This window comes from Suncus etruscus, chromosome 7, assembly GCF_024139225.1.
Source record: "Suncus etruscus isolate mSunEtr1 chromosome 7, mSunEtr1.pri.cur, whole genome shotgun sequence".
Classification (NCBI taxonomy): domain Eukaryota; kingdom Metazoa; phylum Chordata; class Mammalia; order Eulipotyphla; family Soricidae; genus Suncus; species Suncus etruscus.
In genome coordinates, this window is record NC_064854.1 from 9,275,145 (window position 1) to 9,287,093 (window position 11,949).

At 60.3% G+C, this 11,949-nt stretch overlaps 1 protein-coding gene across 1 annotated transcript; it reads left to right on the plus strand.

Moving 5' to 3' along the window:
• The first annotated feature begins 1,311 nt into the window (after positions 1–1,311).
• On the plus strand, positions 1,312–11,937 carry COL9A3 (collagen type IX alpha 3 chain). Its single transcript, XM_049777157.1, has 32 exons — positions 1,312–1,534; positions 1,914–1,982; positions 2,436–2,471; positions 2,715–2,786; positions 3,209–3,262; positions 3,914–3,949; positions 4,045–4,068; positions 4,214–4,267; positions 4,486–4,539; positions 4,629–4,670; positions 4,898–4,954; positions 5,092–5,145; positions 5,301–5,354; positions 5,485–5,538; positions 5,824–5,877; positions 6,112–6,165; positions 7,050–7,103; positions 7,455–7,508; positions 7,594–7,647; positions 7,759–7,803; positions 7,878–7,931; positions 8,002–8,055; positions 8,191–8,244; positions 8,342–8,413; positions 9,329–9,364; positions 9,468–9,512; positions 9,844–9,876; positions 9,979–10,125; positions 10,227–10,281; positions 10,442–10,624; positions 10,987–11,064; positions 11,362–11,937. Exons 1-32 carry the CDS (start codon positions 1,454–1,456, stop codon positions 11,550–11,552), a joined length of 2,058 nt encoding a protein of 685 aa, XP_049633114.1. The 5' UTR covers positions 1,312–1,453; the 3' UTR covers positions 11,553–11,937.
• Positions 11,938–11,949: the final 12 nt, after the last annotated feature.

The window sequence follows — 11,949 nt, forward strand, 5'->3', positions numbered from 1 at the left end:
CAGTGCCAGCCAAGGCATCTGGGCTGACAGCTGCGGCCATTTCTCCAGAAGGTGCAGTGAGACCTTGGGGAAAGGGTCACAATAGAGAGTCCCCAACGCTGGAGAGCCTGTGAAAAAAACCAAAGGACCAACAGAGAACTCTCACTATGGGCTGAGGCAGCTATGACTTGAACTTGAAGCCAGGGTTCATATCCACTCCCAAATCCTCAGGAGGACCCTTGAGAATTGACCTAAACCAGCCCTGGATGATAGCACAGAAGGGAGGTGTTTGCATGGCAAGCAGCCAACCCAGGTTCAATCTCTGGCATCCATATGGTCCCCTGAGCACAGAGCCAGGAGTAACCATTGAGCACTACCAGCTGTGGCCAAAAAAATCAACCAAAAAAAAGGGGGGGGGTGAGCCATGCACTAAGACGCCTTCACCTCAGTCTCTCCCCTGGCCCTTTTTTACTAAGACTTTGGGAACCATTTTCACCCGCAGTCCTGTTCATCGAATGCCTCACGCTTTATTGGCCCAACACCACCCCCACCACAGTGCCCACATCTTCCATCAGTGTCCCCAGGACACACTCCTTTGCCCCTTCCCACGTACACAATTTTTTTAAAGAACAGCCATTATGGGGGCTGGAGAGATAGCATGGAGATAGGACATTTGCCTTGCATGCAGAAGGTCGGTGGTTCAAATCCTGGCATCCTATATGATTCCCCAAGCCTGCCAGGAACGATTTCTGAGTGTAGAGCCAGGAGGAACCCCTGAGCGTCACTGGGTGTGGCAAAAAAAAAAAAAAGAAAAAAAAGAACAGCAATATTGCACGCCTAATCATTGGTTGGTTTTTTGGCTTTGGGCCACAACCGTCACAGTGACGCTCAGGGGTTACTCTTGGCTGTGAGCTTGGAAATCCCTCCTGGCTTGGGGGACCATATGGGATGCCGGGATTCGAACCACTGTCACTCCCGAATCAGCTGCGTGCGAGGCAAACGCCCTACTGCTGTGCTATCTCTCCGGCCCTGCACGTCTAATCGGTAACCGAGAGCCCTAGCAAGTTTTATCTGTACTGGGAAATCAGAACTTCTGTGACTAGCCTTTCTCTGTTGGCTCAGTCCCTGCAGTGCTCAGGGATGACCCCAGCTGGGGCTCAGAGAAGCCTGTGTGGTAGCAGGCAGCGAGGAGGGGCTTCCTCTGGGGAGGGGGGTCTTGGGGTGGGACAGACTCTGCATTCAGGGATGCAAGGACGCCCCTGCAAGGAGCCAGCGGGGTGCCTCTTAGCCACTCCCGCATCCGCCAGCGGAGCGGAGAGAAAGGGGCTCTGTTTGCCTTCTGAAAGGTGTGTGTGTGTGCCCGTGGCCCAGCGGCCAGCCCCCACATGCCACGGGGCGGCCCCAGGTGGGCCAGGGGCTGTGCCTGGGCGGGACAGGCTGCAGCCACTACTCCGCTGCTCAGAGCACTGCAGCCATGGCCCCAGCCTCCATGCCAGCACAGCTCCTTCTCTCATTGTTCCTGGCCGCAGCAGCTCTGGCCGGCTCCAACGCACAGGTGAGTCTGGCAGAGGGTGCGGGCTGTGCCCAGAGACCCTTTGCTGACCGTCTCGGTCTGTCCTGTCCTCAAGAGCAGCGCACACGACCAGGGGTGGGGACCCCTGAGCTCACTGGTACCTGGGACACCTGGTGGGTGAGCTCTGAGCACCCCATCCCCGCAGAGTAGTGTCCAACCCAGCCTCTCTGCTCCCAGACACAATGTCGCCTTTGTTCCCAACCCTCTGCCTCTGGTCTGGTTGGTATCCGGCCCCTGGCCTAGCCTGGGGATTCTGAGGGGCTGGCAGGGCCCAGGTCTTTCTCTGTGCCAGAAGCAGGGGTGGGGGGCTACTCTGCAGACCCCAGAGGGAGCAACTGCCTCATGGCCTTTCTCCCTGCAGAAAATGGGACCCCGAGGTCCCGCCGGCCCTCAAGGACCACCTGGGAAGCCAGGCAAGGATGGCATTGATGTGAGTTTTGGGGGATGTGCTGGGGGGGTGTGTGTCTCAGGGTGACTCTAAGCCTGGTGGCCAGAACTCAGCCCCAACTCCAACTCCTGGACTGGGGTGACCTGGGGAGATGGCCCCTGAGGAGACAGACCGCACAAAAGCTGCCTTGTTCCTGGCTGGCGCTCACGGGGGCTGTCTGGAGGGGTGAGGGGAAGTCTCAAGGTTTCTGGACTGCTGTGGCTTTGGAGAGAGACAGGAAGGGTCTGCCCTGGGGCTCCCCAGCCTGAAGGATCTGGCCAACAGCAGCAGAGTGGGAGGTCCCTCCTCCCGCTGGCTCCTGGGGGTCCATCCTCTGTCTCCTGTATTGGGGGGGGGTCACAGCCTCTGGTACCCATGATTTTGGGGGAGACCCCAGTGGGGTGAGTGGGCTGTTTCTCAGTGGTGCCGTCTCACAGTCTCACTGTCCCTCCGCAGGGAGAAGTCGGTCCCCCTGGGCTGCCTGGGGCTCCGGTGAGTGTCTGGGCTTCGTGGGAAGGGCTGGGTTTTCTTGGGGGTGCCCTGCAGCCAGGAGATGATCGGGAATGGGGTTGGGGATCACCAAGGACCCAGTTGCCCTAAGCTGAGCAAGGTTGGCCACCAGGAGGTAAGCAGGGAAGGCTGGCAGAAAAGGAGACAAGAACCAGGCAGACATCACCTTCCTCTGAGGGACCCGGCCCCCATGGCCCTGCTTATGCCCCTGCACCCCTTCCACAGGGACCCAAAGGAGCACCCGGGAAACCAGGGCCTCCAGGAGAGGCGGGGCTCCCAGGACTGCCGGGGATAGACGTGAGTGGACCTGGCTGAGCCCCCCAACCTCCCCTCCGCCCTTTCTTCTCCTCACCCTCTCCTCCCTCCTCCCCTCCCTCCTCCTTCCTCTCCTCCTTCTCCTTTCTCTCCCCACCCCTCCTCCCTTTCTCTCATTCCCTCCCCTCCACATTCCTAAGGACCTCCCCAGTCCGTCTTCAGTTGAGGGCATCAAGGTCCAGTGAAGCAGATCTGGGACAGACACCCCATTCTCTAGGGCTTCCAGAGCCTGCAACCACATGGTTTGCAATACTCACATGGCCACATAGCCTCAGAAACTGTGGGTGTGAGGAGGGCTCCTAAGTTTGAAGGGGAGGGGGAGATGTAGCTCAAAGTGTGGTCCCTGCCACCACCACCCCGGAACTGTCCTCTTGGAGACCCCCTTAAGCCTGTGTCTTCTCTAGGGTCTGACCGGGAGGGATGGACCTCCTGGGCCCAAGGGCACACCTGGAGAACGGGTAAGTGCTGGTACCTGGGCAGGCCCTGGGAGTTGGGCCGTGGGCAGGGTCACCCTGAGCTCCCACCTGGTTCTTCCCCCTCTGGCCTGACCCCTCCTTCCCTCAGACACACTAGAGATGTGTGCTGCGTCCCGTCTCCACAAGTGCCTGCACTCCTGAACAGGTCCTGGGCCTTAACCAGGCCCTAAAGTCTGAACAGAAACTGACAGTGGGGGCCCGAAAGATAGCACAGTAGTAGGGTGTTAGCCTTGCATGCAGCCAATACAGGATAGACCCCAGTTTGATTCCCGGCATCCGCTCAGCCTGCCAGGAGCAATTTCTGAGCACAGAGCCAGGAGTAACCCTTGAGTACCGCAGGGTGTGACCGCCCCCCCCCAAAAAAAAAAAACAACTGACAGTTGTTGGGAGCCTCGGGGCAGGAGTTCAGCTATGGATCTGGGAAGCAAGTGACCAGAGTGTCTAGAGGGGGACAGTGGGGACAGAGAGGGACGCTGAGGCCAAGGGGGACACGAGGCAGGTAGGGCCATCTCCACTCCCCTGGGCCAGGCTACCCCAAAATCTGGAGATTTAGCAGTGCTGGGGGACCATCCAGGCCTGCTGGGATCTCCTGCCTGGATGAGCAGCTCTGCTTACTTGACTTTCCTCCCACAGGGAAGCCTGGGACCCCCAGGACCTCCTGGGCTGGGGGTGAGTGACCTTCCAGGCCCAGGCTTGGACAGGGGGTGGGGTGGGACCCCTACCCAGTGGCTATACTGAGCTCCGATATATGCTTGGCTCTGCAGGGCAAAGGACTCCCAGGACCCCCTGTGAGTACCAGACCCATCACCTTTCCTGAGCTGGCCTGGGGCACACGAGTGGGGGAGACATGGCAGGGGATAGGGGGGTAGGGGATACAGGATATGGGGTGATGCAGGAACTGGGGGTCTCATCTCTCCCTTACCTCCCCCCTAGGGAGAGACAGGAGTAAGTGGCCTCCCAGGCGGGATCGGCCTACGGGGTCCCCCGGTGAGTGATTCCCCTACTTCTAGGACACCCCAACTCTATGAACCCTCTGTGCCTATGTTCCTCCACCTCCTGTTACTCCACTTTCAGGCCGATCAGTGCCCAAAGATTCAGGGGGACCCTGGACTGACTTGGGCCACACACAGGGTTGGGTTGGGCACCCCTGGGACCCCTGGGAAACGTGCTCAGCGTGGGGGTCTCCTAACTCTCTCATTTTCCAGGGGCCCTCGGGACTCCCAGGCCTGCCTGGCCCTCCAGGACCTCCTGGTGCCCCGGTAAGTACAAAGTGGGGGGCTGGGGCTCAGGTGCAGTGGCCCTCCTCTCCCAAGGGGTGCAGGGCAAACCCCATTGTTCTCTCTTCCAGGGCCACTCCGCAGTACTCCCAGAAGGTGCTCCTGACCTGCAGGTAGGTCTCTCCAGGGAGGGGCTGGGCTCTTCATGCAGATAGCCACAAAGGACCTCTCCCCTCCAAATCCGGCTTCGGAAGAACCAAGGTTCCGATTGGTCTGGGGCCCTTCATGAAACAGGAAACTGGCTGGGCTGAGGGGACCCTAACTGAGGTCTCAGTGGCTGGTGAAGCCTGCGGCCCCTTGGAGCTGGTAACAGCCCACACCTGATACTCTGTTCCCACAGTGTCCAGCTGTCTGCCCACCAGGGCCCCCTGGGCCCCCTGGAATGCCAGGGTTCAAGGTAAGGGACAGCTGCATACTTCCAGTCCTGAAGTCGGGGGAGGAAGGGGGTGCACAGCCTGAAGAGGCAAAGCAGGCCCATTCTTAAGTGTTCTCACTGGCAGGGTCATGTGACACCTCACTCTTCACTGTTTTCAGGGGCCCAGCGGCTACAAAGGGGAGCAGGGAGAAGTCGGCAAGGACGGCGAGAAGGTGACCAGTGTGGGGGATAGAGGCTAAGCTACTCCGGGGACCCCATTGCTTGTGCCTGAGCCCCCAGACCACACCACCTCCCTGGAGCTGCCTGGCCCCACCCCAGAGCCAGGGGACCCCACCGGTGCCGACACACCTCTTCTCCCTCCTCACAGGGTACCCCTGGGCCCCCAGGGCCTGCTGGTATTCCGGGTACCGTGGGGCTACAGGTGAGGGGCTGGAGGAGGGACTGGGTGATTGGGGTCTGCCCTGGGCACCCCCATAACAGCTCTGGCTGCAGGTGATGGTCACCTGTGGGCAGAGCTGAGATCCAAAGGTCACTCTAGCTTCTTCCCACAGGGGCCCAGGGGACAGCCAGGATTCCCAGGGCCTCTCGGGGCCCCTGGAGACCGGGTACGTTCTGGGGCCTGCTGGAGGGAGGGCATCAGCAAGTGTGGCCTCTTCCTGGAGTCGGGTGAGGGGGAGACCAGGACTGTAGGTCACTTAGTGCTCAGGCACAGGGCCCTGAGGGTGCTTTCTGGCTCTGCCTCTCACAGTGCTCATGACCCCAAAGTTCTGGCCTCAGAGGGTGGGAGGGATGAGCCGGGCCAGACTGGACAGTGACAGGGGAGGTGGTGGGGGGTCCTGGGACACGCCAGGCGGCCTGAAGTGGGACCCGATGCCCTCCCTCCTGTGCAGGGTCCCATTGGATTCCGAGGGCCTCCGGGCATCCCAGGAGCACCTGGAAAAGCGGTAAGTGGGGGTTTGGGGGAGAGGGAGGGCCCTGTCCCTGCCCTGTGACATACTGGACTGCACAGGGACACCTGGGAAGACCTGGGTAGGTACAGGTGGGCACACCGGGCAGAGATGAGGGGCTGCCAAGCAGGTATGGGAGGCACAGGTTGGGGTCACATCCTGCCACTCTTGATGCCCTGGGCCTACTTGCTTCTCTCTTGCTGACCTGGGTCTCCACCTTTGTCACTGCAGGGGGACAGAGGAGAGCGAGGCCCAGAGGGATTCCGTGGCCCCAAGGGAGACTCGGTAAGTGAGGTACCAGGATTCCACATCTACCGTATTTTCCAGCGTATAAAACAACTGGGCGTATAAGACGACCCCCTAATTTTGCAGTTAAAACATAGGTTTAGGCCTATATTTGCTGTATCAGGCAGAACGCTCCTGTGCTGCATGTGCTGCATGTGTTCCTGTGCTCATGTACCACAGTGAGCCAATTACAACAAGCAAAGGTTCAAAGGTTAGACTGTCATAGACTTCCTCTCTGACTCTGGCCCATCTGAGCAGACTTTTGACAGTGTAGATTCGGGTCCAAAGCTTTGTCTAATTTGCATGCGTAAAAAGCCTGCTTGGATTGGCTGAGTCAGAGAGGTGGTCCGAGCAGCCTTGCAGTGATTGGTGCAGGATCGAGCTGGAAAATTCGTTTTGTGGCGACATTCAGACAATTTTCGTTTAGCGGCATATTGAAACATGACCCCGATTTTCGGTTGACTTTTTTTTTTTGTTTCAAAAGTTGTCTTATGGGCCCGGAGAGATAGCATGGAGGCATTTGCCTTGCAAGCAGCCAATCCAGGACCATAGGTGGTTGGTTCGAATCCTGGTGTCCCATATGGTCCCCCATGCCTGCCAGGAGCTATTTCTGAGCAGACAGCCAGGAGTAACCCCTGAACAACGCCGGGTGTGGCCCAAAAACCAAAAAAAAAAAAAAAAAGTTGTCTTATACGCCGGAAAATACGGTATTCACAAATGCAGCAGCTTCCTGGAGTGTCTGGTGATGGGGGCCCCACATTGCCCAACCTTGGGCAACCCCCCTGGTCAGGAGCAGACAGCTATGTGTGCCTCCATGACCTGCCCTGATACCCCATGGAAATAGCTTGGTGATCTGGGGGACCCCGTGCTCCTGTGTCTTCCAGGGTAGACCCGGTCCTAAAGGAGTATCCGGAATGCCCGGACCAGGTGGAGAGCCAGTGAGTAGGGGCACGCACAGCCCCAGGTTCCCCCTCTCCACATCTGCCAACACTTGGTTCTGCTTTGCTCCTTGCCACTCAGATTTGGGTTTCCCATTGCAGGGGTTAGAGGTGCTAGGGGGTATGTGCAGGCCAGAGGCCTCGCCCACACTCCTAGATGTATCTTTGGTGTCAAAAGTCATCAGACTGTGGACACAGAGCCTGGACAGTCCCAGCACCCAAACCCCTGGGCCCAGCAGGGAAATGGCCGAGGATGCCCAGGGTTGCTGGGAGGGACTTGACACCCTCACTCCATCCTGAGTCCACCCTACCTGGCATCCCTGCCCAAGCCTCAAGGTGCTTTGTCCCTAGGGCATGCCTGGCAAGGACGGCCGAGACGGTGTGCCCGGAGTGGATGGCGAGAAGGTGGGTGGCAGTGCCAATGGCAGTGGAAGGGGTCCCAGGGGCCTCCACTGGGCCCTCAGCAATACTCCCCTTACTTCTCCCACAGGGAGAGGCTGGCCGTAATGGTGCCCCCGGTGAGAAGGGCCCCAACGGGCTACCGGTGAGTGTGGGCAGAGGGAGCAGCCGGAGAGTGTCTCCCCCTGCACCCGCCACCCTGGGGTCTCCACCCACACCTACTTGGGCTTCTCTCACTCCTGCCCTTTGCCTGCAGGGTCTCCCCGGACGAGCAGGGGTCAAGGGTGAGAAGGGAGAACTGGTACGTGGGCACTTGGTGGGGGGCAGCGGCGGGGGCCTGGTGGCGGTCACCTCTGACCCTGTGTCCCTGTTCAGGGCCAAGCTGGAGAACTGGGCGAGGCGGGACCCTCCGGAGAACCGGGCCTCCCCGTGAGTACCAGCCCCCCCCTTCCCTAGCCCTGGCCCAGGACCCAGGCCCGCTGACCCTCCTCTCTACTAGGGAGACGCCGGAGCCCCCGGGGAACGAGGCGAAGCTGGACACAGGGGCTCCACGGTGAGTGGGGCTGGTAAGGGCAGGGGACCAGCTGGGACTGTGTGGACCTGTTGGGGCCCAGCCTCTGGGGTACCCTGACCTGAGCAGGCAGGCCTGCGCTGTGCCCCAGGGTGCTCAACCTCCCTTGTCCTGCAGGGGGCTCTGGGCCCACAAGGCCCTCCCGGAGCTCCTGGCATCAGAGGCTTCCAGGTGCGTCAGGGCTGGGGCAGGGAAGTGGAGGGGTCGGGCAGGGTGGGTCGGGGCCGGGAACCTTGTGTGTGACCACTTGGGCTTCTCTCGTCCACAGGGCCAAAAGGGCAACCCTGGAGACCCTGGGCTGCCAGGACCCCAGGGCCTCCGAGGGGGTGCTGGAGACCAGGTAAGTACCATCTCCCCTGCCCTCAGCCTGGTAATACACACAGACACACAAACACACCCAGTGCCCCCTTATAGCCCAGGATTCACACAGACACACATAGACACAGTTACACATATAGAGAGACAGTTACACACAGAGACAGGGACACTTGTAGAGATAGTTACACACAGAGATAGTGGCACATACTCAGAGGAAAACACACTCGCTCACTCACTCAGACCTCAGGCTGTGGATACCCTCGGGTGAGTTTGGGGTCTACCTTGGGGTTCCCTGGCTGCCCTACCTAGGCTCCTCCTGGGGATTCACTAACTTCTGGTCACTCAGAAGCCACCAGGAAGCCTCCCAGGGTTACTGGGTTCACTGGGCACTAAGGCCCTGGAAGGTGGGCCTGGCCCAGTTCTGCTGCACCAGTCCTGGGCCCTGTTCCTGGTGCTGCCCGTCTGCCCCTGAGAGCTGAGAACACCAGGTCTTGGTCCCAAACTTTCCCCAGGCAGGGACCCACAGGGGCCTCTGCCACCTGGGGACCTAAGAGCACCTTCACTGCCTGAAACCACTACCTAGCAGGGGGGCCTGGGCACCAGGGATACCCCCTGGCACTCAGGGGTGGTAAGGTAGAGTGGAGCTCTAACTGCAGCCTCCCGCCTTCCTCTCCCACGCCCTCTACTCTCCCGTCTTCCTCTCACTCTCACTCCTTCCCCCTCCCTTTCTCCCATTTCTCCCTTCCTTTTTCTCCGCTCCCTTCTTTTCCTCCCCTTCTTTCTCTCCATCCTTTCTTTTTTGCCTGTCGTTCCCTTCTCTCTCTCTCTCTCTCTCTCTCTCTCTCTCTCTCTCTCTCTCTCTCTCCCCCCCTCTCCCTCTCCCTCTCTTCCTCCCTCCCCCCATCCCTCCCTCATCAATCCTCTTTCACCCCAACAGGGCCCCGGAGGAGTGACTGGACCCAAGGGAGGGCAGGTGAGGACAAGGAACCCCCAGGCCTGTCAAGGGTCTTAAGGACCCCACGCCGCCCCCATCCCTGCTCTTTCTCCCGGAGAAGTACTCACGACCTTTCTTTCAGGGTATCGCAGGCTCTGATGGCCTCCCTGGAGACAGAGGGGACCTGGTGAGTGACAGGCAGCCCTAGTCTCGTTGGCAGGAGGAGGGTCCTTCCCGGGGTCACACATGGCAACTCCACTTGGCTTTGGAGCCGCATTTGGCAGAGCTGGGGGCAGAGTCCGGCAGAGGGATAAGGCCAGAGCCTCCCACTGATGCCCAGTGCTGCCCAGGACTGTCCTGCCACCATCATGCTAGGGCGTGTCCTGTCCGTCCATCCTGAGTGTCTCCTATCCCTGGGCCCCAGAGCCTGGCGTGGGGGCTGATGTACCTGGTGACCTGTAGGGGATGACAATGTGTGCATCAGTGATCAGTCCCTTAACCACCCCTTTCCCTTGCAGGGTCCCAGCGGCCCCGTAGGGCCCAAAGGAGAGGTGGGTGATGGCGGCGCCCACAGACCCCATAGCTGTCCAGTGAAGGCGGCTGGGTGGGGGTGCAGGGCCAGCCTTCTTAGCAGGTTTTCCTGCTCTCTGTAGTCCGGCAATCGAGGGGAGCCAGGCCCCAAAGGCATCCAGGGCCCCAATGGCACCAGAGGCGTGGACGGTGTCCCTGGGCCCCCTGGGCCCCTGGGCCTGCCTGGTGCACCGGGTGTGCCTGGCATCACCGGGAGAGCGGGTGTTCCGGTAAGTTCCACCCACACACCACAGGGACAGGGTGGTGGTGGTTGTGGCAGATTCAGGGGGAGCAGTAGGCCCTGGTGCTAAAGGGTTTTGGGTGCCTCCAGGGCAAAGAGAGCAGCGAGCAGCACATCCGAGAGCTATGTGGGGGCCTGATCAGCGGTGAGTCCTGCCCTGTTCCCGTGGGGTGTCTCTCTCAGTGCTCAGATCAGCAGAGCCCTGGGAAGAGGTGGCCGGGTCAGGTTAGGGCAGGTGCTGGAAGCACCTGCAAGGCAGCTCAGCTGTCCAGGACGAGGCACCAAGGCCCCATCTCGTCTCCAAGAACAAATCGCGCAGCTGGCAGCTCACCTGAGGAAGCCCCTGGAGCCAGGTTCCATCGGCCGGCCGGGTCCTGCGGGGCCTCCTGGCCCCCCGGGCCCCCCTGGCTCCATCGGCCACCCTGGAGCTCGAGGTGCCCCTGGATATCGTGGTCCCCCTGGGGAGCTGGGAGACCCTGGACCCAGAGGTGAGCCATTATGAGAAGCACATTCCCTGGTGTGGGGGGGACAATGGAGACACGCAGCTCAGGGCTCAATGCTGGCTACTCTATCACCACCATGGGTTGTGCTGCTCCCCAGGGAGCTCCAAGGGGCTTCAGAAGTCCAGGGGTGCCGCCGGCCATCCATAGACTCAGTCCACACGACAGCAGACACAGACACGGGCACAGAAGCGGGCAGATACATATATACTCAGTCCTGGAGTGAAACCTGGCTCCACACACCCGAGGCCTACACTCTCGGGCTGAACCCTTCAATGGGATTCAGGGAGCTGGCAGGAAGGACGGTGCTCAGGGACCCCCAAATTCACACACCTGGGTTACTCCCACAGGCACTCCTGGGGACAGAGGTGACAAAGGTGCGGCAGGCAAGGGACTGGACGGACCTGATGGAGACCAGGGGCTCCAAGGTAGGTGGTGTGGGCCCCCCGGGACTCAGGGAGCTGTTCCCAGGAAGGGTCTCCCTTTGCTTATAGGCAGATTAGGGGCTGGCACAGAGGCCTCAGACACTGGCAAACATCAACACTCACCACAGTTGGCCATCTGGTCCTACCTCCCCCAGACTCCAACAGCCCCACAGCCCCTTCACAGTCCTGATGATCTGGGGCCAAAGCAGCCCTCACCCACTTAGAAGCGAGGTGAACGCCCCAAATGCTGGGCCTGCTGCTACATCCTTCCTGGTATCTCTCTCACGTCCTCTCCTCTAGGACCCCCAGGGGTGCCTGGTGCCAGCAGAGACGGCCATGACGGAGCCCATGGCGAGCCCGGCCTCCCTGGAGATCCCGGCCTGCAGGGGGCTGTGGGCGCCCAGGGGACCCCCGGCATCTGTGACACCTCAGCCTGCCAAGGGGCTGTGGCGGCAGGGGCCGGGGAGAAATCAGGCCCGAGAAGCTCCTAAAACCAAACTGAAGCGAGCAAACGGAGTGGCCCGGCTGCAGACAGGGGCCTGGGGTTCAACGGGGTTGTCCTGTCTGTTCTAGCCCCCAGTGGGCGGGAAGGGAATTCAGTTTTTCTAGGATTCCAGGTCAAACATATTCAGCAACTTGTTTACACGGCATTTCTGTGAAGACAAAGGAAGATCCGGCGGCAGGGCTGGCCCAGCTTCCCACTCGTCACAGCCACAGAGTGATATGGACTGACGTGCTGGGCTTCCACCTCCCTTCCGGTGGGAGCAGGTGCATCTGGCTGGCACCGGTGGCCGGAGTTCCTGGGCCTCGACTCTGTACTGCACTAAAGCCTACAGTGTTGTGTGTTGTGACAAATAAAGCCACTCACTAAAAAAACCTCAGTTCCAA

Excerpts from the sequence above, each read along its gene's own strand:
- COL9A3 (XM_049777157.1), top strand. The coding sequence starts at position 1,454 with ATGGCCCCAGCCTCCATGCCAGCACAGCTCCTTCTCTCATTGTTCCTG. Across the intron at positions 4,268-4,485 it reads TCGGCCTACGGGGTCCCCCG|GGGCCCTCGGGACTCCCAGG; the intron begins GTGAGTGATTCC and ends CTCATTTTCCAG. Across the intron at positions 7,804-7,877 it reads AGGGTGAGAAGGGAGAACTG|GGCCAAGCTGGAGAACTGGG; the intron begins GTACGTGGGCAC and ends GTCCCTGTTCAG.